Source organism: Neofelis nebulosa, chromosome 3 (assembly GCF_028018385.1).
Source record: "Neofelis nebulosa isolate mNeoNeb1 chromosome 3, mNeoNeb1.pri, whole genome shotgun sequence".
Lineage (NCBI taxonomy): Eukaryota > Metazoa > Chordata > Mammalia > Carnivora > Felidae > Neofelis > Neofelis nebulosa.
Window position 1 is genome coordinate 149449217 of NC_080784.1, and position 25648 is coordinate 149474864.

Below are 25648 nucleotides of genomic sequence, written 5' to 3' on the forward strand. Positions count from 1 at the left end.
GGAACAGCCCTAATGACTACCATAAGCACTTAAACCTCACTGAGTCTCAGTGTCTTTATTTACAAGGGGTCAGTGAGGCTTGCTTCACATAATGTTTTTTGGGGACGTTTAAATGAGCCAGCACCAGGCTGGATAAATGACAGCTCATAGTAGTCAACACTGTTTTGGTGAGGGTATGTCAACCATGGGTAGAATGATCTAGTCAGCAGAAAATGGGCATCTGAGCCAAGGAACTCAGGTCTCAAATTCTACTACTATCAGCAGCCACTGAAGAATAGCAGAGCTTCCCCTTGCTACTGAGGCTGGTTAGTTTTGATATAAAGACTATGATCTGACAAATTCAGAAAAAATCATTCCTGTGCTAGGTTTCCATATTCTTTTCAGTCCTTTCTTTTACTTTCAGGTTAAGTGTTCATTTAACCAACAAATATTTGTGAAGTGTTTGTGTGCCAGGAACTATAACAGCCTGAGTGATGAACATATCACAGCTTTCTACAAAAAGAACCTCAATCTATGCAAGAAGAATCACAATTCATGGCCCATTAATAGCTCCCTACACCACCACCATCTCTCAATATTAAAAGAGAGAGAGAGAGAAGAAAAGAAAAAGCAACTCGTACAAATAAGAAAATGTAGACAAATTTGTTAAGTTTATCATCATTCTTTCTAAGAGTACCCAATAGTCAAAAACAAAGATGGAACTGCCTGTTGTTCGGAAAGTTTGTCTCAGGCAAACAGATACTATACTTTCTAGTTAAGTAGATGCTACATATTCTATTTCCTCTCATATGTTTTCAGACTGACTTAGCTCTTAAAGATGGTGAGAGCATATCTTTCATATCAAACTAGTGAGGACATATCAATCCAGTCAAGACAAAGGAGATACAAGTGTAACTGACAATGCTTGATTAGCCAATAATATATACCCATGGAAAGAGTCAGGTGGATTAGTCCAGTCTAAAATTTAGTGAACATCTATTAAGTGCGACACTGTGCTTGGCAATAGGGATTCAAAGATGTATGTGGTTCAGGCTCTTTGACCACTTTTCCAATAATGCAGGAAACATACTTTTACCATGGTATGATAATAAAGCAATGGGGGGGGGGAAACTTTGATTGGGTGGAGAGAAAAGAGGGATATAATTTTTTTAAGTCTCCTGGGAGAAGCAAGAGTTTCAAGAATAGGCTAAATTTAGCCACATCAATTTGACAGTAGCTGGAAGAGCATGAATAAGGGAGAGATTCAAAGACATGAAACCTAAGAATATGGGGATCCAAATATTACTAGAACTTAGAGTTCAAGAGTGGAAATGTCAAGGGATGATTAGAGACTTAAGCAGAGAGCAAGTCAAGGGGCATCTCACAGGTTAGAGAACTTGGATTTGATCTTCTAAGTATTAGCCAGGCTGGGGAGCTTGGGCTTGAGCATATAAAGGGCAGGGAGCTGTCACTAAAGGTTTTTGAGGAAAGGGAGTGATTATGTTTGCATCTGTGACCTAGAGAGGTCCTTCCAGCAGTCATGACTGATGGATATAAAGGGGTAAGACAAAAGACTGGGAAAACAGGAGGATATTGAAATAGTTCACACAAGAGATGATAAGCATCTGAAGCAGGGCAGTTGCAATGGAGTCACAGAAGGGCAGCAATGAATAAGAAGGAAAACAGCCAAAGGGTATGGATGGAGGACAAGGAGGAGTACAAAGACGCCAGGGGCTTCTGGTCTAACAGGGGCAGGTCAGGAGCTACTGAGATGCAGGATGCATTAAGAGGAGAATTGGTACCTTAATTACCAGGACAACTCTAAATACCATAAACATTCAGTTTACCACAGAAAGAAATACCATATTTCTGAAGATTCTGCCAGAAATTTTCATCAAAGTAAAATTCTACTATTGGCTGCCAAGAAGAAATTTCATTATTAACTTTGAAACTGATATCTATCGCTGAAATACTGCATTTGCTTTTCCTCTGCTCTCTCTCACTCACATGTGTACAGACATACTAATTCAAGTAGTCAGATCTTCAGTTGTCTCCAAGAATTAAATCCAGACATTGTCTGGTCTAATAAGAGTGATTTACTGTATACCTGCCTGAAATACTCTCCACCAGTTTCAAATTAATCTAGTCTAGTTCACTAGTAGACCATAAAACCACAGCCTCAGTTTTTCTTCAGTAGACCTTGAACTGGTAACCCCAGCTTTTCCTCACTCTGACAAAAGCCCTCATCCTCCATCAATAAGAGTATTCAGGAGGACATATCTTCTGTATACTGGCTTTACAGAGCTTCACATTTCTCTCAGCACTGCCAAGGACACACTCCAAAGTCATGGCTACAATTTCTGTTTGACTGGGAGGTAGTCATTAGTGCTGGCCACCATGTATTTCTGAATTTCCACCTTCTGGGCACATGGTAGGATAACAATTCTTTAAGGTTAGGTGTGGACATATGACTCAGTATGACAAATGAAATGTGAGTGAAAGTAACATGTGTCATTGCTGGGCTGAAATTGAAGAGGCAGCCTGTGAGTCACCATAAGCCTTCCCCATTGCCACAATGATTGTGGAAGCACGGACTGAGAGAAGGTTTCCATTAGCCAGGATGCTGACTAACAATGGTCAGCAGAACTCCCTGAAGATCCACATCAGACAAATAGTAGTATGACTAAGAAACTTCTATGGTATTAAATAACTGAGATGTTTGGGGTCAGTTGTCACTGTAGCAAAATCCAGCCAATGGATTTTTGATTGACTGCTAACTGTCATGAAGCAGCACAGAAAGAAAGTCAGGAAGACCAGCTCTTCCTATACCCCCTCAAATCATCTCCATTCTACCATGTCTCATCAATGTTCTTTGGCAGGCAAAGTGGAAATCCATCACAAACACAGAACACAAACATCATCTCTTAATGGTTCTTACACTTCCCTTTCAATACTTTCAATTATTGCCACTGCGTTTTATTTAATCTTACATTTGAATCATTTGGTTCTGTTATTCATTCATTTGTGCAACATTTATTGATTTACTGCTCCAGAAAAGGCATTCTCCTAGACACAATGGAACAGCACTTGTCAAACTTTCCAGTCTCAAGACACCTTTACATACCTAAAAATTAAAAGTATTTGTCTGGGTTATATTTATCAAAATTTACCATATTAGAAGTTAAAACTAAAGTTTTAAAATAGTCATTAATTTTAAACTATACCATAAGCCCATTACATGTTAACATAAGTAATATATTTTATGAAAAATATTTTCATAACAAAAAATTTGCCAAAAGGAACAGCATTGTTTCACATTTTTACAAATCTTTTGTAATATTTGGCTTAAGGAAATACACGTGGATTCTCATGTCTGCTTCTGTGTTCAATCTGCTGAGATATGTTATTTTGGTTGAATGATATAAAGAAAATCCTAAGATCCTCCAAAAGGGTCTCACGGATACCATGGCTCACCAGTCCCCACTTTGAGAACCAGTATTATAATGCAAAGGTCAGAAGGGTTTTACTGTAAAATGGAAGATTATAAATATGTAGGTATTTTGTAATATCTCTATTACAACCACACACTACCACTGTAGCATGAAAGCAGCCACAGCTGATGTATAAACTAATGAGCTTGTCCATGTTCCAATAAAATTCTGTTTACCAAACTAGGCAGCCAGTCAGATCTGGTCCATGGGCCTTAGTCTGTCCATCCCTGTGACAGAAGATAACTAAACGAATTAGACATGGGTCTTGCCCTTAAAAAAATGCATAGCTAGTAGAGGTAATAAGACAAGTACCCACTACTAACACTATTAATACAAAACAGAATGAGATACACGTCATGTGAGAAATCTCACAAAAGATACTTTCAGACTTCAACATCACCAGAGAGTACCTCAAATTGGGAAGGTTCCAAGGAGAATGTGAGCATTGAAGGATGGGCTGAGTTTTGACAGAAAGTCTCAAGAGGAGGGAGAGTGTTCCAAGTGGAGAGAATGTTAAGGCCAGAGACAATAATGGAAGGAAGCACTCGGCAAATTCAAGTAATAATAAGTAGCACCAAAGTGTAGGAACAGAGAAAGTGAGGACAGAAAAACACAGTGAAATGCCACTTACTCAAATCTAGGTCACTAGGCAGTGGGCCTTGAGTGCCAGGCCCAGGGATTTGGATATCGTCTGAGATGTACTGAGGTTTCACTGACCATTTCCACAGGAGAGCTGACTTACCAGCCAGGTATGGTAAGATTAACTGGAAGGCAAAGCACAGGATGTGTTTGCATGTGTCCAACTATAAGCAGTGACCCCAGGTGACAGGCTGGTGGATTAGACTAAGCAAGAGGAAATAAGGACCTGAACAAAAACAATGACAGGAAGATCAGAAAGGAGACATAGGCACGCAACATCTAACATGTGTAGCAGTTCACTATGGATAGAGGGGAGGAGAGAGTGCATAATCAAAGATGACTCTGAGGTTTCGAGTCTGAAAGAAGGAAGAAAGATGGTAAGGAACAGGAAGGTCAGGAAAAGGGACAGAGTTTGATCATGAACGTATTCCACATATCACATATTGCCAGGCACAAGTTTGAATGCTCACAAATCCCAAACTTTCTTTGGTGGGAAAAAAATGCATTTTATAATTCCAACACCTTGTCAAAATTTTTCCAAATCTGTGCCTCTTGAAATCTCCTCCAAGTCCCTAGTACTCTGAAATATAACAGAATTTCTAAGTTTTTATTCTTTCTCCGCTTTGATTCTATTTATAAGCTTCTAGAGTCAGTAGATACTTCAGCTCATTATAAATACAATATTAGGTATCAATGAAATAACTAATGAGACCTCTTTCAGAAGCTTGGATACATAGTAAATAACTCCCATTAAAAAAAAAAAGTGGTTAGAACTGTCTCTGTTTGAAGAATGTTGTAACTCATTCTTAGATACCTCGTAAGTTTTCTGAATGTCTTATATTAACCAAAAAGTCTGAAGGTTGATGTCAGGTTGCTGAAAGATTTTATTTCTTACAGTCTTTTGAAAAGTTATAGTGAGGGAATTTTGAAAGCTGTACTTGAGTTTCCTTTTGCCTCTTAAAAGGCCCAAAATGTGGGGCACCTAGGTGGCTCAGTCAGTCAACCATCTGACTTCAGCTCAGGTCATGATCTCACGGTTCCTGAGTTGGAGCCCCACATTGGGCTCTGTGCTGGTGATGCAGAGTTTGCTTGGGATTCTCTCTCTCCTTCTCTCTGCCCATTCCCTGCTTGCTCACTCTCTCTCAAAAATAAATAAAGTTAAATTAAAAAAAAAAAAAAGGCCAAAAATGTATGTGGGAATGATACAACAAATGACCCAAATAAGATTTTCAGTCAAGAACAGGCCCACATCTTCAACCTGCTGAAGAAAGGAACAGAGGGATGGAAGGTGAAATACATGGAATCAAGATAAAAATGCTCTAAATTTACTAGTTGCCTAAAGAAAGCTGTGATATAGTAGTTATTCTGTACTCCCAAGGTAGATTTAGATGGATTGAAAAAAATAAGGGGAGAATGTGATAACAAAGCAGAAATATGAAAGTCTTCACCCATGATAAATCATCTAAAAATCTCCTAGTGAGGGGCGCCTGGGTGGCTCAGTCAGTTAAGTATCTGACTCTTGATTTTGGCTCAGGTCATGGTCTCACGATTCATGAGACGGAGCTCTGTGTCGGGCTCTGCACTTATGGTGTGGAGCCTGCTTGGGATCGTCTCTCTCTCTCTCTCTCTCTCTCTCTCTCTCTCTCTCTCTCCCTCTCTCTCTCTCAAAATAAATAAATTGACTTTTTAAAAAAAGCTTAAAAACCTCCTAGTGAAATAGATGTTCAAAGATGGCTATAGCATGCATGACAAGAGACAGAAATGTGCACTGATGTGCTCCTATACATCCCATCACCTTCTTCCATGAATGCTTTCCTATTAGCTCCCTAGTTGCAAGCTCAAAACCTGAGGCATCCTGGATTCCTTCCTCTTGCTCCCCTAACATTTGATAAGTTGCCAAGTCCTACAGATGCCATCTCTAACATTTCTTGTATGATCCCCTCCTTCTCATTTCCATCAGAGCCCAGATCCTCACTCTCCCCATCTGGTCTACTGTGATCCCTTCCTGACTATCTCCCTACCTCAACTGCTTCCCTTTCTATTCCATTCAAATAACCCCTGGCACATTAATTTCCCTAACATACAGTTCTGACCAATCTACCTCCATGCTAAAAAACTGTTCACAGTTCTGTTCTCTTGCCCCCTCTGCTAATTAAATGTGCCCACTTCCTCGATCTCACACAAACTCTTCTTTATGCTTTCTCAACAACCTTGCCTTTCCACTTTTCTTTCAGCCTAGCACCACCTTTCAGTGTCTCATCCTGCTTTTCCTACAACCTCCATGTGTGGAAGTACAACCCAGCCTTTAAGTTTCAGTGAAGTGACCTCGCAGAACACACACTGGTGGTTGCTGGGCATGGGGTGGGGGTGGGTGAAAGAGGTCAAAGGTTTCAAACTTCCAGTTATAAAATAAGTAAGTCGTGGGGATATCATGTACAGCACTGTGACTATAGTTAGTAACAGTGTATTGCATATCTGAAGTTATATGAAGCTAAGAGAGAAGATCTGAAAAATTCTCGTCACAAGAGAAAAGACTTTAACTATGTGTACTGAAGGATGTTAATTAGACTTACTGTGGTGATCATTCTACAACATATACATATATTGAATCATTACGTTGTGCATCTGAAACTAATGTAATGCTGTATATCAATTATATCTCAATTTTCAAAAAAAAAAAAGTGCAAAGTCTATGTCTCCTTAAAAAAAAAAAAAATCTCCCAATTCTCTTTTTATGCCCCACTATCCAGTCTTCCGATAAGCATTTCCAGACAGCATAACGCATGCTACTGTGTTACACGTATAGATAAACAGGTCGGTTCTTGTAGTCTTCTGATGGCACTTATTGTTGCCTCTCTTGAATCACTGTTACCTAGGAATTTTCTTCATCTCCTTCTCTCCAATTAGACTATGGAACTAGAAAAGTGAGAGCTCAGTGAATAGCTATTGACTTGAATTTGTTAAAGTGAACTCTCTGAGTTCACCACCTTCCTAAAGAAGTTCCAAAAGTTTTTTTTTTGTTTTTTTGTTTTTAAGTAGGCTCCACATTCAGCGTGGAGCCCAACGTGAGCTTGAACTCACAACCCCGAGATCTACCTGAGCTGAGATCAAGAGTCGGACACTCAACCAACTGAGCTCCCCAGGCACCCACGTTCTGAAACTTTTTTAAGAAAACTCTAGAGCCCATGAAAATTGTAATTGTTATTTAGTCAGTAAACTTTCTAATAGATGAAAGACTCTGAATTGCTTAATTCCAGAAATTCCCAAGAAGAAATTTTTAAGATTTCTTTTAAAAAAGCAAAATATCATATGATATCTTTCTCTAACTTCACTCGTATGTGGAATCTGAGAAACTCAACAGATGAACATAGGAGAAGGGAAGAAAAAATAAGATAAAAACAGAGAGGGAGGCAAACCGTAAGAGACACTTTAAATACAGAGAACAAACTGAGGGTTGCTGGAGGGGAGATGGGTGGGGGGATGGGCTAAATGGATGATGGGCATTAAGGAGGGCACCTTCCAAGATAACACTGGGTGTTATATGTAAAAGCTGAATCACTGGGTTCTCCTCCTGAAGCCATTACTACACAGTATGTTAACTAACTTGAATTTAAATTTTTAAAAAAGCAAAGTAAGTCCCACTCACAATTCAATTCTTTAAATTCTAATGTTCACTGTGTAACCTGGCTATAGGATGAAACCAGAATCTATAGTCATACCACTGTGGTTTCATCAAAAAACAAAAAAACAGTATGATCTAATATTAATGCTTAAGGATAGTAATTATATCAAATACTACAAAGCATAAGGTAAGAAGCTACAAAGCAAAACACTGAACATGACCAGGAGGTCCTTGCCTGTTAAATTCATTAACTAGGCAGACAGACACAACACACAGCAAAGTGAAGACAGATGCCGGGGTGGGCCAAAGATGGCAGGAGAAAACCCTAAACCTCATTTTCTTCTTTAAAGTTCAGACGTAAGAGTATGAAGCAGCTGATCTTGACTGCCAATAACTGCAAAAGGACACAAGTGTTTTCTGAGGGCTCAGAAGATGCCAGTTATTAGATGTCAAACTAAATTCAGAGATAAGCATGCACAGTGAAGAGCTACGCTGGACCTTCAAAGATAGAGCCCGCTTCTACGCTCTAGCAAGGGCAAAGCATTTAGGTGGGTATTAACTTGTCCTGAAAAGTAGAGGTGAAAGCTCCTCTTTTGTTCTCAGTAGCCCAGGCTGGTTTCAGACCTGCCAGTGAGATCTGTAAGAGGAAATCATTTTTGGTTCTGTTCCAACTTCTAATTCAATACCTTGGCAGCATCCGAAACGGATAAGAGCTGTGAACTCATATCTGCCTCAGGTGACAACTAAGATAAGAAGCACACAATGTAAAAATGATGAGAGCTTACTCCCCAAAAGCAACTTTAAATGTAGCTTCTCGAAGCTAGTTACTTCAGGTTACGCTAAGCCTGAAAACATCTTGCTAAGAGAACTGAAAGATTAAATTAATGGAACCTAGTTCAGAAACCTGTTCTTTAGCTGGTATTTTTTATAGTGTTTGTGAAAAATAATTCCACATTAACTATTAGAATAAACTCATAACCAAATTCATCAGACCTGGATGAGTAGAAATTTGGGTAAGTAGTTTTTGCAGGTAAACAAACAGTATTTATTTCTCATTAATAGTTTATGATGGCCAATATGGGCCCTAGTGAAAACTGGGCTGTTGATTGCTTTAAGTGAAATGATAGAGTATCAAGGATTGAACAGTGTTTACTGGACAAACCCATATTTCAAGTACCTACACTGCACTGGAGGAGACACAAAAGCATGACTTTACACCCCATGCCCTAAAGGAGTTTTTTTACGTAGGGGAAATGAAAAATACAAACAAACATCAGAGGACAACATAATATACTGTAAATTTCAATTATGAGACACAGATAATAGGGCCTTTGGAATTTTAAGACATGACAAGATCTTCTATGTTTATGAGAACTATTTTATAAAGACGATGAACTTCATTGGGCCCTACTAAGTAGTTTGGGATAGGCATGCTTGAAAAGGCATTCTTGGAAGGGCAGAGGAATCAACTAAGGCATGGAAGTAGAATTCACCATGATGTAAGCCAGAAGAAAAAGGACAAGTTGATGAGACTAGAGGTTCATACTGAGAAGAGATGAAAACAAAGTTGGATAGGTAGGTAGAAACAGCAGGATTTAATGTCACTTTGCACATCTTTGTTACTTATTACAGACCTTCCTCAACTTACAATGGGGTTACATCCCGATAAACCCATCATAAGTTGAAACTGTGGTAAGTCGAATGCATTTAATACACCTAAACTATTGAACATCGCACTTAGCCTACCTTAAATGCGCTTAGAATACTTACACTAGCCTACAGTTTGACAAAGTCATCTAAAACAAAGCCTATTCCTGGGGCGCCTGGGTGGCTCAGTCGGTTGAGCGTCCGACTTCAGCTTGGGTCATGATCTCACAGTCTGTGAGTTCGAGCCCTGCGCCGGGCTCTGTGCTGACAGCTCAGAGCCTGGGGCCTGTTTCAGATTCTGTGTCTCCCTCTCTCTCTGACCCTCCCCCGTTCATGCTCTGTCTCTCTCTGTCTCAAAAATAAATAAACGTTAAAAAATTTTTTTTAAATAAAAATAAATAAAACAAAGCCTATTCTCAATAAAATGTTGAATATCATACAATTAATTGCACAATGTACTACAGGTAAAAAACAGGATGGCTGTATAGGTACAGAGGCTCATTGCCACTGCCCCACATCATGAAAGAGTATCGTGCCACATCACCAGCCCAGAAAAAAAATCTAAATTCAAAATTCAAAGTATAGTTTCTAGTGAATTTGTATTGTTTTCACACCATCATAAAATAGAAAACTGGTAAGCTGAACCATCATAAGTTGTGGACCATCAATATATGTATATTAAATTTACTGAATTGATGTGGTAGGTAATAGAGAGCCCTGGGGAGGGTGATTAAGATTACACATTTCAGTTGTTCATTTAAGAAGAGAATATATCATATAAATAGACAAAAATAAGAATCCTCTCTTGGGGCGCCTGGATGGCTCAGTGAGTTAAGCAGCCAACTCTTGATTTTGGCTTAGGTCATGATCTCATCGTTCATAAGTTCAAGCCCTGCGTTAGGCTTCATGCTGACACTGTGGAGCCTACTTAGGATTCTCAATCTCTCTCTCTCTCTCTCTCTCTCTCTCTCTCTCTCTCTCTCTGTCTCTCTCTCTCTCCTTCTGCCCCTCTCCTTCTCATGTTCTCTCTCTCTCTCTCTCTCCCCCCAACCCCTTTCAAAATAAATAAAACTTAAAGAAGAAGAATCCTCTCTCATTACTAAAATGTGTTTTCTTAGAAGGATTGGCCCAGGATGTGGTCTGATGTTGATTTCCAAATACTTGACATATTTCCATATCATTGACAAACTGAGCATTTTGGTCAATTTCCTTGATGCTGTATCCATGAAAAGTATTTCAATGTCTAGATGCCAGACATGGAATAAATAAAACTTTCAGAGGATAGAAATAGCTACAATATCTTAAGCAATTCTTATAAGTACTTTGTTAATAACAGTAATGCTGGATTTATTGAGTGTTGTGAAATATGATAAATACTTTGCATATTTCTAATTTAATTCTCACAATAATCCTATGTTGGTAAAATTAACTCAACTTTACAGTTAAGAAACCCAAATTTACAGTAGAAAAGTAACTTGCCCAAAGTCAGGAAGCCAGCAAGTCTTCAAACTCAATCCTGCCTGACTCCAAACCCCAGTGACTACACTCTATACCTGAATTTATTTTTTCCCCAAGAGGCATCACTAAAAATAATAATAATTTATTAGAAGGAATGCATGATACTTGCAGAGAAAATCATATGAGTGTTAGAGCATTATGGTGGGGTCAGTGTATCTTTTTGGCAATATAGCCAAGTGAATTTCTTATACTTTAGCTTCAATAAGGTGTTACTCACGAAACTACCATACGAGGAGGTTCAAAACCTCCCCTAGACACTTATGATCTGTGTGATTTGGGAAAGTTACTTAACCTCCCTAAGCCACATGTCTTCATCTGTAAAATGTGGACAATAACAATAGGCACGTACCAGGATTGTTCAGAAAATTATATGGCATCACATAAAGTACTTAGCTCAGGGTTTGTTACTGAAAAGTGATAAATTAATGTTTGCAACTTGTATTATTATTCAAGAAAAAATTATTCAAGCTTCTTAGACCCACTATGTAGCAGAAATCATTACAAAGTTAGGAGTTCAGTAAAGGTCCTTTTGCCCTATGTTGCCATCACCAAACTCCTACTTTTCCTATAAGATTTAACCCTAAAATCATCTCTTCCCAAAGCCTCTGGCACCATCACAACTCCCAGGCCAAGCAGATGGTCCCATAACCTTAAGTGTGTGTATGTGATTTTTAGTCATTTCACTTAGCATTTTGTACAGTTTTATCCTTTGTGTCCTGCCTCATTCGTTAGAAAGGAAGTCCCCTGAGGACAGGGACTCTCTTACTCATCTCTAAGTACCCCTGCCTAGCACGGTGCCTGCCTGCATTCTATGGGACACAGAAATTATGAATATAGTTTCCCAAAACACCAGATTTACTTCAAGAAAAGCCCTGGAAGAATGAAGTGCAACAAACACTATTTTAGAGTAAACTAAAACCTCCCCTATTAAGCCATATGAGAAAGACATCTTCCCAGAAAAGTGAAATTTTCTCATGCTAAATTAGTAAAAAGCATAAATCAATAAGCTTATGATAAGAAAGGTGATAATAAACAGTTAAAAAGCCTAATGCTGTCACCAAGGATGGGCTTCCTGAAAACTGAAAGAAATTTGTATCACATGTAATCAAATTTGGAAAAAGTCCACGTAGTTTTCTGTGCATGTTCTTCTCTCATTTGGTTTTAGGTATAATAAATCCTGTCTCTTTCACAAGCTCTTTATTTTAAAGAATGAAGATTTTATCTTATTTCCATGGCACCTACTGCCTTTCTTACACATAAAAGGAGTATTTGGATTTTTTTTATCTTAGACCATTAACCTAGCAAGTTCTCCCTCTCACCCATCACTTGAATGCTTTCAGTAAGATACCTCATCTCATATGATCTTCCTCACAATCCTCTGCAGGAAGAAGGTCAGCATTACGACCCCACTGAGGAAGTGCTACGAGTGCCAGACCTAACCCCTGAGTCTGCAACTCCTTCCACTACCTTATAAGGTACTCAGCTTGAACGCAGGACGGCAGAGCACCCACAAAATACATTACTAGTATAAGCTCCAGTAGTAGAAGGCATTAATCAGTGATCGTAGGAAACCTGTGAGGCTTCTCCCTTCAGACAGTCTTGAGGATACCCTCCACTCAGCAATCATGAGCCCAGCCTTCGTGCCCTCCCGCTCCCCGCCATCACCACCATCCTTGCCCTTTCCCCAGGCATTGACTTACGTAGCCATCCCACGCTGGGAGTGCGCCGCACTCGGGGGTCATCGTCCAGGGTGCGGGTTGCTAGGCAGGGCACTGAGTTCTCAAGCGGGCTGCGGGCTTTAGTGTCAGAAGCAGAAGACAGGAGGAGGAGGAGGACACATGAGCAGCCACAGCAAGGATGAGGATGGAAGCATTAATTAAGAAGAAAAAATACTAAAGCAAATCACACAAGCGGGTTAAAGAAGAACAATGACATGTTACATTGACACACACACCCCCTCCCATGACCCTTCGATGGAGCAAATCCCCACACACAATGAAAAAGCCTAAAAAAATACATTCCATCATTATCGTTCCCCAAGTACCAGCTAATGATCCGTCCTGCAGTCCAAACACACAAAACAGGGATTGTGTCCAGAAGAAAGATTTACATCATGAACAGTAATCTGAAGATGTAAGATCAAGACGGGTAATAATTTTGCACCACGTAAGCACACACAGAGGGAAGTTACACGTAGTTTTGTAAAGCACGGCGGGGGGGTGGGAGGCAGGGAGTTATATTAGTAGGGAGCTTTCTTATGATCTACCCTACAGACCCTCCTATGGATCTTGTACAGAAATGCAGAAAGCAACATTCCATATTTTCACTTTTGAGATATTTTCCTTGATGAACACAGACTGGTTTTCAATTTCCTTTGCCTCTGCTTTTCAGTCCTTCAGAAACATGAGACTGGGAGGTCGATGAATCAACACCTTAATATAAACCAATTCAGAAATGCATGTTGCCCCTCAGTTTCTGGTCCCTTTAATACTTATTTTACTATAATTTTAATACTCGGTGCACTCATGCCAAATCTTAGACCAAATCAAAGACAGATTAATGATGCAAGCTAAATGCATAGTATGGTTTCTCTAGATATTTTTCATCAGCTGGAAAGCACCACAAACTTCTGCCTGAAGACAATTTCATTTGGGCTTCATGTCATCTATTTTGCTATTCTTATCAAATACCTCACTCCAAGGCTAGTAAGAAATAGGGAGCATAACTGTCCTTCAAGGAACAATGAGGCAGGAAATACCTAACCATCAGACTACATACAATTTGACTTGAGAGACTTTTAATATCAGAGAGAGTCATTAAATAATCAAGGCAATAAAGCATATCCAATCAAAAACAAAGATCAGATAATCTATTCACACAAGTGTGCAAATTACAGGGCAGACAAATGGTCTTTTTAAGGCTACTGGTGACTTGGGAGGTCAAGTTTTGAATGGAATCATTTACAAATTAATGCAAGTTTATGGCCAAATTTGGGCATCCAGTACATTATAAAATCTAGAAACATTTTTGTCAATTTATCTGTCTGTGTTTAAAAGCTGTAAATAAAGCCAGGACTTGTGAGCAGGCCATCTGTGCCAGCACCTGTTTGAGGCAAATCTGATGTCTCCTCTTTGCAATCTGAATTTTTAATTGTTTCCCATAACTGAACTTCTTTGCAAGTTTTTATTGCACTAAGAAAAATGAAGAAAGGAAAATGAATCAGTTGAGATTATTCCAAAATTGCTTTTGTCAAGAAGGAGGCAATTAGAAACATATATTATCAGACTGACCAGGTTTCACCACCTATTTCCTTTGACAATCGAGTGATCTGCTTAAAGGGCCCATATTCCAGCCAATTTAGCTGAAAGAAGTGTGAGATATGGGACCACTACAGCCATCTATCTAGGCCTTAGCAAAGATCGACTGAAATTCCAGGTCAGTGAGCATTGACAGAGGTCAGGAATGTAAAGTAAACTCAAAAAAGCGTTCACATTCTTTAGCTTCTGAGCAGTGTGAAGCTACCCAAATTTTATCACTGATACCATGGCCTGCCCCTAACGTGAGTACAAGAGGTCAGCAGCTGCTCTGAAACTCAGGTGCTGATAACATGACTTTCCCCAACAGCTTCTCTCCCCCCGACCCCTCCCAAGATGTTAGTGTGTTATTTGTGGGGAGCTAAAGCTGGAAACTCCTTTCTGCATATACAGCCTCTACTGATGCTGAGCAGCACCATCAAGGGGACAGCGGAACGGAGCCTGGCACACACCAGCCAAGAACCTGGCTCCAAAGACAGGCATGAAAAATGAAACTGCCCGTAGAGGCTTGGCACCTGTGTTTTAGCAAAGCTGATTGGAGCCATCTGGCTGCTTACTCGCATGAAAAGTGGGAGGTTCACAGCACCCATTACTTATGTTGGCATATTCCAACATTTTGATTTGTTGGACCCTCTATGTACTTCTGTGCAGGAAGAGATACAAACTCTGTAACCTTTTCATGTTGCTTTTTTTCTCTCTTCACAAATTTACTTCAAAGATACGATTTTGAAAAGTTGTTCCCAAAGCTGGAGCCAAACTTTCTATAATTATACTATGATAATGACATATTATGTACACCTTTCCTAGATAATGCTTTCATTGTACCTCTTCTACACTTAAGCTGCAAAATAAACAACTCAGCTTTACGATTATCATACACATTCTCTTCTAAATCATTTTTGCCTGGCTCCAGGCATAAACAAGATAGAAATTAGTTTGTATTATTGTGACTTGATGAGAGAGATCTAAAGATCTACAGCTCCAAAGATTTCAAAGTGGTGGTTTCCTGTATCTAGACCACAGAAAAAGGTGTTGTGAGGAGCTTTTTTAATGATTCATGTTACCCTTGAGATCAGCTTGTCCAAAACCATCAATCCTAATCTGTTCAAGGAAGGGTGTGCCTACTTGAATCATGCAAATAAACCCAAAACAACCTCTCCAGCAAAATGTATTTTGAACAATCCTATTAAGAAGGACATAAATTTCACTCATGTTAAACTTTTAGGACTCTTTTAGGATCGCAGTGTTGTTTGTTCAAGTAGGCATCCTGAAACTAATGGTACACCTTATGTTAACTGGGATTTGAATAAAAACTTTCTTTTTAGTATTTATTTATTTATTTTGAGAGAGAGAGAGAGAGAGAGAGAGAGAGAGAGAGAGAGAGAGAGAGAGAATTGCAAGCAGGCTCCACACTGTCAGCACAGAGCCCAACTCCGGGCTTGAACCCATGAACCGAGAGACCATGACCCGAGCTGAAACCAAGAGCTGGATGCTTAACCAACTGAGCCACCCAGGAGCCCCTGAATAGAACTTTTTTAAAAAATTGTCATTGAGCATGTACTATGCATTCCACAACTATTTACCCATAAAGTTTAACCCAAGAGTATTGGCCACATTTCACCTGTAAACACATGAAACATGTTGCCTAGAAATCTCCTTTTGGAAAGCCAAAAAAGACATCCAACTGCCATGTTTGGAGTGTACCCCTGCCTAGATATAAATTGACTTCCAGATCCCTTCAACATCACATGATTACACAAAGTAAAAGACCTGGTGTGGGAAATAAACTGTTGTTGAGGAAGCTCGTTATCCTTTGTAGTTTAATTAGCATATTGTTATTAAGCACACTAGGTTGTCCATCTTTTTATGCTTGGGAAAATTATTTTATTTCTGAGCTCAGGCTTTTCATATGCAAATGGAGATAATGATATATACATTAGAAACATCATGGAGAACAATGCCCCGTGTATAATAAATGCTCAAGTAATAGGAGATTTATTGTTGTTGCTACTGCTACTAATGTCATTGATGGAATGTTTCCTTTGCTCAGCATCCTCAGGGGTGTTGGAAAACACCAAAGACAGAAACTGTGGCCTAATTTAATTCAACTTTAAATGCAAAAGGTGATTTTTAAGAAATCAGGTTGATAAACGTGAAAAGATCTCCTTTTTGCCCTTTGTTATTTGTACTGAAACTAGCCTTGAGTAGATGAGGCGTGCTTAATCATTCTTGGAAGACATTCATTTTATTCCCCCTTTTTTCCTTTTGGGAAGATAAGATAAAGAGTCCATTGTGTTCACATCTCCTCTTTGCCTTCCCTCCTTTTTCACATTTTCCTGTCCTTTCCTCTCCTTTTCTCTTTGTCTTTTGTAGAGATCAGAACGTAGTCCCAGATCGTAGTCCCAGATCGTAGTCCCAGAACGTAGTCCCAGAACGTAGTCCCAGAGAGTAGTAGGCCCACCTACTCTCCTAACTGCTCTTATAGCAAGATGGGGCTGGGGAAAACAAGACTTCACAAAGGTGTCCCTATCAAGGATCTCTGGGAAGATAATTACCCAGGGGTGGCAGCAGCAAACAGGCCCTTTAAGTACATCACTCTCCCATATGGGGTAGGATATGACAAAGAGAATCATTCCATTTCTTTACTCCATCAGAGACCCAGGCTGTGTAACATAGACTGGCAATTAATAAAATATAAAATTTGTTTATTTCATGGTAACATCCTGCTATACATATATTATTTATTATTCATACATGTATTATTATCATTGCTCAGACATATTGATCAATCTTTATTTCCTAACTGAAAATATAAAGCCCACAAGTGACACTTCATTATGTATTATTTGGCATCTCTAAAGTTGATAATGAAATTAGCACTGTTTTAAAAATAAAACTCCAAGAATTTTTCATTTATGTAGCGGTAGAAACACAAAATTGAGACGCACAAAAAATAACAGAATACAAAATAATGGTGGTGAATTGAGTCTCTGTCCTTGATTTTAAATGTGAAAGGCATTAAATTTGCCCCTTTAAATATTTTTGAATAGCTGTTCCTTACAGTAATATCTCACATTATGCTTCTTAAAATATGTCTCCCAAAAATATCTCATCTACTCCTGGTTGTATAAATAGAATAAAACATTACTACCTTTATTTACAGATATAAAAAAAAATGAGGCTCAGGGATATTATGTGAATTGCTCAAAATCACACTGCCACTAAGTGTGAGTCCAGGACTAGAATGAAGCCTTTAGAAAAGATGGTACCATGTCTCCAAGAAGAAGATTATAAAGTGGGCCTTCAAATCTAAAACTAAAAAAACTCATTTGTGTTCTCTTAAGTCTGACCCTCATTGCCATAAAGAGCAGAACAGACTACCAAATACTGGGAGGAGAAGAGTTGGGAGAAAATGTGTTGTTTATTTAAAGATCTGAGCATTACAAATCTGGAAGATCAGACACCTGCCTAGGGAAGAGAAAGGAAATAAGAATGGTGTCTGACGGATGAATTAGAAATTAGTGTTATTAAGTTACTGTTATTAAGGAATATTAAGGCACTTTTCTAGAAACTTTCCATGGATTCGTTCATTTAATCGAAGGCTGAGAAGAGCTTGATCATTCACTGGGTTCTGGCCAGGACATTCATCTGTGCTGTGCAAATGAACGCAGAATTAGAGTCCTGAACAAAACAGATGGATATGTGCTGTTGGATTTTGGAGAGAGCTGATTGTATGCAGAAAAGCACCTGGGAAGATGACACTCATGTTAAAGCAATGTGAGCCTGAGAAACAAATTGTTGATTGACCCATCTCAGAACTGGGAAAACAAGATGGCCTGCTTCAGAGGAACAGCATCTCTGTGGGAAGTTAGGAAAATGCTGGCCCTTACCCACTGAGTCAGGGACCAGGTCTGAATTCAAGGGTACAGGGAGAGGGGAGCTCCCCAGTGGAACAACCCAGCCAGAAACAATTGGGATAAACTGCAATCCAAAACTCAGACAAAAAAGCTAAGAATTTCTAAAGGGACTGAGAAAGCTGCCAAACCTGGCGGTGGTCCCAGCCAGATCTACATCGTGCCAGTATCTAGGCAGCTTGATCTGACATCCAAACCAAATAGCTTGAAAATGCCTAATCTCAAATCAGATCCAAAGCAAGGAGAGTCTAGCTAATCCCGCTTACATTTCAATGGGACCTAGAGTTACCATCAACAAAAAAACTGACTTCTTTCCATGGTTTGTTCTGTGTTGCTAACCAAGGTCTATGTTACTGTAGGTAACAGCCTTAGCAAACACTTTTGAAAATAGCTAATGGTGATATGTACTTAGGTCAGAAGAAGCAGTGTGAGAGCTAGTGAGGAAGCAGCATCTAGCCTGGAAAGGAACAATGAAAAGAGGAATCCAGGGAGAAAAGAAGTGATGGTAACAAGTAGTGGGAGCGAGTAGATCCCAGTTCTCATGTTTGACAGGAAAAAAAAGGTGGGTTGCAAACTGATGATAAAACCCAGAGGCTCAATCAGGAGCAAGCCCTGGGTCCCTAGAGCTGGCTCTGGAGCAGCCACCTTTTCCAACTCATCACCTACCTGCTGGAGCAGCTTTATTAAGTCTTAGATTCTCAGTGCGGTTTAGGGTTTCTCTGTTAGAAAGAGTAAAATGAATGAGGGAGAAAGACTCTTCCTAAGGAACTATATGATGAGAAAGGGCTTCCTCCTCTCTCATACTCCATTTGGTATTAGCTACCAATACCAAAGGGCAGAGAAAATAAATCAGCACTATTTCCATGAGTCTCTTCCCAAATAATAAGCTACAGAGCAAATATCATTCCAGAAACCACTCTTACTCAGTATGAGATTTTTCTTCCTTAATTGTGCTTTTGGTAGAGTGATCTTTTTGATTACCATGTGCCTGCCAGTCACCATTTTAAACATTTTACATATATTATCTCATTTAATTTTCATTATCTATACTGTTTTACAAACATGGAAACTACTAAATTACCTTTCTAACTTTTTACTGAAAAAAAAAAAAACTAAAGAAAAATGGGGTCATGAAATTGAATTAGGAAAAAATGAAATTCATAGTTTAGGTGTAACTGGATAACCAAAGTCACTTTAGTAAAGGGCATGTGTACGCCCAGACAGTGGAGGGTAAAGAACAGATTTCTATGACAGTCGAGGGGTAAAAAAAAAAAAAAAAAATGAAGAAGCCAAGGGAAAAAAAAACAGGGACAAACTGATGATGGCATTGCCCCAATTTCCACAAAGGTAGTTAGTGAAAGCTGACTATTCAAATTAAGGTTCCCAGTTGGTTTTTGTCCTTAAATCAGGTCTCATTCATCTTTTATAACCTTAGACAATACATATCATAAGGATCCGTTTAAATGGAATATTTAAAATATATTTAAATAAAAAATATTTTAAAATTAATAGTTTTTAAAAATCAGACCATCCTAACAAACCATGATTCTTTACAACAGGTATCAGGTAACCTTGTCATAACATCTTACTAAAGAATTTGCATACATACCAATTAAGTACAAACTTTACTTTCACTTTCTAATAAAAAACAAACACTTATTAGATTTTTAAACACTGCCAAGGAATGTTCCTAGGCTTAAATGTTCTTTCATAGTATATACTATAATAATACAGATTATCTAAGTATCCCAAACCAAATTATTAAGTAGAACTATACGAAAGTGCTGACAGTCAACTTTACCCACAAAATGGCAATTTCATATGGTTCAAGGTAAAATGATAGTAAGCAAGAGGGGGCAAAAGAAAATCTAACACCAGAAGAAATGAAAACCTAATGCTAACTCCATAAAAATACTTCAATTAATATATTGGGAAATTATAGCACTTGCCTAAAATTTAGTACCTGGCAGATGTGTCCATCAGAATTCACAGATGTCTCAGACAAGTGGTAATTTTGCAATTAACATCTTGGAAGCTAGCCTGATTCTTTCCTGATTTATTACAAATACAAATGTTTTTCATTTCTTTTAAAAAACATTAAATCACCTTGAACCCAGCTACACTGGGACCCTAAACAACGAGCTAATCTTTAGCTATAGAGAGACAGTGGTAGGCTGTTAAGTGAGTATGATGCTAAATGTTTGCAAAAACCAGCTCTCCAGGGGAAAGTGCGTGCGTGTGTGTGTGTGTGTGTGTGTGTGTGTGTGTGTGTGTAATAAATTTTACTGATATAAAGGACAGGCAGCACACATACAAGTAATAATAAAATATAGGATACTCTGTTGTGAATTGCATATAGTCAGTTGATTCTGACCAAACATAGTTGCAACATCCTTGTTGAATATCCATTATCATATACGTTAACAGGTAGGATAAAAGTGAAACAATGAAGACAAAGTGCTAAACTGGATAATAGTTTTTGAGTGCCAGCAGAACATATACTTGATTCCTTATGCCCCTCACATTTTAAAAGCTGTTATGAACTGAATATTTGTATCGTCACAATATTCATATGTTGAAATCCTAACCCTCCTACCCAATGTGATAGTAGGAGGTGGGGCCCTTGGGAGAAAATTAGGTTATGAGGGCAGAGCATTCCTGAATGGGATTAGTACCCTTATGAAAAGAGACAGGAGAAAGATGATGGATCTCTCTCTGCCATGTGAAGATACAATGAAAAGACAACCATCTACAAGCAATGAAGAGGGCCTTCACCGAAAACCCAATCTATGGCACCTTGATCTTGGACTTCCCAGCCTCCAGAACTGTGAGAAATAAATGCTTGTTGTTCAAGCCACCCAGTCTATGGTCATTTGTTAAGAGCTCAAGCTTACTAGGCAATGGCTACAGACACTAGACACATTTAATCAGCATTATTAGCATTTTCTCCATCACTTTTTAAAGTCTATAGACAAGTGACAAAACATAAATCAAGCCCTGATTTGAATTTTCTGAATTCTTTGGTGTAAATACTACCACAATGACTTATTGCAAGTGACCAAAACGAAGCCTATGAACAAAGAGTTGGGAAGAAATGACAGCACACCATTTTATGTGTGTTTATATATACACAATAGATGGTAATAACCTGAAGTGTATAAACTCTAGTAGCATGCAATAAAATAAATAGGAAACAGTGAATCTGAATGAATATTTATTACCTTTGTTTTTAATATCATTATTTAATTGTATACATACATAATTTGATATTTAATACTATCTGTGCTTAACCACTGGCTTGCAAAATTCCTGACTGGCTCTTGTGAATAGATAGAAGCAGGTCCATCACACCACTGGAAAATAAAAAATAAAAAAAAAAATCCCAATTCTAAAGTATACATTGCAGCTATTAATTACTCTATTGCCATCATAACTAAAGAAAGCAATGTCTATTTTCTAGCCTATAACAGTAAAGTGACTGAAGTTTATCTAGGTTTTTCAGTGTTAGAACTAGGTCCAACACTAGATACAAGATTCTCATTTATTAAAATAGTAGCAACAACTTTATAATTCTTTGTTTTAGAAATGTATTCTGAGATATTTCATAGTTAAAGATGTTAAGTAATTAAACCCGAACATATAAAGGTAATTGTGTAAACTTGAAAGAAGAATAAGTGCCTCTAGAAAACCAAAAATTTATTGGGTACCTGGGTGGCTCAGTCAGTTAAGGGTCCAACTATTGATTTCAGCTCAGGTCATGATCCCACAGTGACTGAGTTCGAGCCCCGCCTCAGGCTCTGAGCTGACCAACACAGGGCCTGCCTGGGATTCTCTGTCTCTGGCTGTCTCTCTCTCTCTGCTCCTCCCCTGCTTGTGCTCTTTCTCTTTCTCTCTCTATCTCTCTCTCCCCGTCCCTCCCTCCCTCTGAAAATAAATAAACTTGAAAAAAAAGAAAACCAAAAATTTGCCATCTGATAATTTATAATAACGTATTTTAGAGGTACATGAAAGTCATTACTGTAGAATCTCTCTAAGTCAAATCTTGCCTCTGGATATTTAAAAGGAGTTAGGTAACACAAAGGCCAATAAAAACATGTTTAAAAAGGCCTAATCTTATTCCATGCTTCAGGGTGTAAACTGATCAGCTGAAGAGCTGGGAAGGAAGAGCTGACTGCTCTCCCTATTTGCTTTCTGCCCGGCATATGTAACATTTCACAAGTGAAAGGTGAATGACAAAGGCAATTTCAATTTAGCTCTGAAGTATAAAGATCTACTGATAGGATAAAAGAACTGAATGATGGATGGTATCAACTCATTAGCTGTATTCCACATCCAAATATTTTCTCCTGAAGCAGAAAACACTGGCCTCCAAGATCCATCTGTTCTTAATTTCTACTCTAATTGCACTTCATGAAAATGAAGCTCAACCCAGACTGGTGGAAGCCACGCTCCCTCTGCTATATGCATTCCACTTCTCTTTGCAAATACAGTGATATTTGAAAACAATGCACTTTCTTGCTTCTCTACAGTAAGTACCAGCTTCGGGATAAAAAAAAAAATGATCTCCAAATCATGGAATTTCATTTCATATGAAGAAAAGAATAAGAAATAAGATTAAAGACAGACTTTTACTTTAGTTGCCATAATTTTAAAAATAGGCGTTGATACCATGCAAAACAATGTAAAAAAAAAAAAAAAAAAAAAATAGGCGTTGGGGCTCCTGGGTGGCTCAGTCAGTTAAATGTCTGACTCCTGACTTCAGCTTATAACATGATCTCACGGTTTGTGAGTTTGAGGCCCACATCAGGCTCTGTGCTGACAGTGTGGAGCCTGCTTGGGATTCTGTCTCCCTCTCTCTGCCCCTCCCCCACCTGCTCGCTCTCTCTTGCTCGCTCTCTCTCTCTCTCTCTTCTCTCTCAAAATAAAAACTAAACTAAAAAAAAAAAAAAAAGAATACAGGGGTTGTTTTTAAAACAAAGTATTTGTGACATCAGTTGTAACCAACTGGTCATCCTATAACATTTCCAGCCATTAAACTCTTCAAAATGCAATTAAAAAGAAAAAAAAAGAAAACAAAGACATACATAAACAATAAAATATTTCCAGTCAGCACCAATATTCCAGATAATGATAGAACCATCAAACTGTAGTGGGAATATTTTAGATTAGATTCTTCTTCTTGTCAATGTTTTTTATAAAGAGTTTTATTTTGAATTATTTATTTATAATTTGTTTTGCTTTTTAAAAAATTTATGGTAACGGTTAATGCGTAAGTCACTCAATAAAACTGACCTTTTCATTTGGTTCTATTTAATGACTAGACACTCATTAAGAAACTACAATAATGGAATGGCTCAAAAATACACCAGAGAAAGTTTGCTAATAGTGAGCTCTCTTCCAGCCAACCCTTAATTTTAACACTACGTCAGAAAACTCAGTTTCCAGAAATGGAGTGGCTAAGTTAGAATTCAGTTTATACAATTCATTTACTCCACCTTTTCCAGGGCAAAATATCTTACACTATTCTGTACGTACAGATGAGGGCAATGAATTAGAAGCTCCCTTATCTACTCATTTCTCTTGGTACCAAAAAAGACCAGGGGTGGGATGACAGAGAGCTGGTTTTACCAGCCCAATGCTTAGCAACACTTTCACCATGCTTTCATTCTCAGACTTCATTGAAATTAGCTTCTCCCTCCTCAGATTATACCCAACCATGAAATGTATTTGAAACAAAGACAATAATACAAAAGATATTTTACAGAAAAGTCTGCCAAATGCAAGAGTATAAACAAGACACAGTGCCTTTCCTATTACTATATAATGGGGTTAATATCCTACCTTGAATAATTGACTTCACTAAGTAATAAATATTAAGCCTTGGATAAATGATCATTTATAGACTGGACGCCATCTCACATACCAAGCAAACACTGTATGATATTAGAATTCAGAGCATTTATCATACCTTAGTCTATCATCCTAATTCTGACAAACCCCCAAGTCTAAAGCATATTCCTTGATATACTCAAAAATCTACAAGTTTGATGACTCATCTGAAATATTCAGTTGTTTCATCATAGCGTTATTACCAAGCCATCTCCGTCAATCAGAATAGATATATATGAAGCAAGCAAGGCATCTTGGCATTTTCAGCCTTAGTAACTGCTGAAATCTTTCCAACAGGACTGCAAACCTGCCCAACTGGATAAAAGTGTCATTAGGAAATGGCAGTGGCATATGAACTTGAGGAAAGAAGAAATATGGTGAAGAGTAAAAACAACAGAGGACACTAGATGAAGTAAAGGTAAGAGATGGAATGAGGTAAAAGAGTGAGGCAAATGCTTGGCCCTGCATTACCATTATCAGGGTTGGTAAACATCCTACTTGCACTGGAGACTGTCTTCCCAATGTCAGCCAGGGATCGAAGGTTGGATTTCTTGGTTTGATGCCGGTGCTTCCGGAGCAAAGTATAGGTCACCTTATCCTTAAGGTCAGGTTTCAATAGGCCTGTCTCAATCTGATGGTCAACAATCATCTCTGATACAAAAAAGAAAAAAAAAAGGCAAAACAAAAACAAAAAGCAAAACTCAGTCACAAGACCACAAGGTTACTTTTTACTCCACCTTTATGGATGTCATCCTCAAATTTTATATCAATATACTACTTTCCAAATTTCCAACTTCCGACTTTATGTGAAGGGTAAAGATACAGGACACACAGATTCTAGCATTAATGAGAGAGTTATAAATATTCCACTATGAATTATATGTTTGGAGAGAAAGAATCGTCTTGTCTTTTTTCAATCCCAGTTAATAGTGAATTCACATTAATCACATTCTTCTATGAGTAACACACTAAGTCAATAATTTACATTTTTTCAATTAGGTAAAAAAGAGTAAGATTAGAAAATTCATGTTCTCTATCATAGCAAGTATGCCAGAAATACAAGTGATATTTAAAAAAACTTGCGAATATGCAAAATTTAATGTAGTGACATTATTGAATTTTAGATCTGTTTTCCCAAATCCTTCTGTAATGATATATTTTCCTTAAAGTAGGACGAAGTAAAGGAAGACAATACTCTTCCCCATATCAGGTTATGCGAACACTAATTAATCCAATGAAAGAAAGACTAAACTACAAAACTGCCTTCGTCTTTTCTAAGAAGGGAGGCTTATTCTTCTTTTGGATCCAACAAAAGGATTTCCAATATATTCCACTAATCATTTTAAAATTTAACCTGCCCAGAATTTTCTATGAAATTTTCACCTTACTACAAAAAAGTTATAATTTCTATTAGTTCTTGTTTTTAGAATGGCTTTAATTGGAAAAGATAACTGTGTTTCATAGAAACTGCTCCATTAGCTCTGCTAATGGACAAGATTTACTCTAAAGGAAGAAATCCTCTTTCTCACAAGTCAGCACATTAGCAGCATGGCAGAAATGCAGCCTGGTCACCACAGGCCAACATTTGCTCTGTCCAGAACAGCGCACGGGACAAAACATCACAAGATATGCAGT

The 25648-nt window shown here is 38.2% G+C and overlaps 1 protein-coding gene across 4 annotated transcripts in view; it reads right to left on the reverse strand.

The window, feature by feature from the left end:
• SLC4A4 (solute carrier family 4 member 4) overlaps positions 1-25648 on the reverse strand; it is a 358380-nt gene that overhangs the window by 175826 nt on the left and 156906 nt on the right. For 2 of the 4 annotated variants that reach the window (XM_058722325.1, XM_058722324.1), the window contains exons 6-7: positions 24485-24664; positions 12597-12692 (exon numbers count right to left, since the gene is read on the reverse strand). In XM_058722325.1, coding sequence (XP_058578308.1) covers positions 12597-12692; positions 24485-24664 — 276 coding nt within the window. The remainder of the gene's footprint in view (positions 1-12596; positions 12693-24484; positions 24665-25648) is intronic. The other 2 variants (XM_058722327.1, XM_058722326.1) reach the window with 2 other exon arrangements.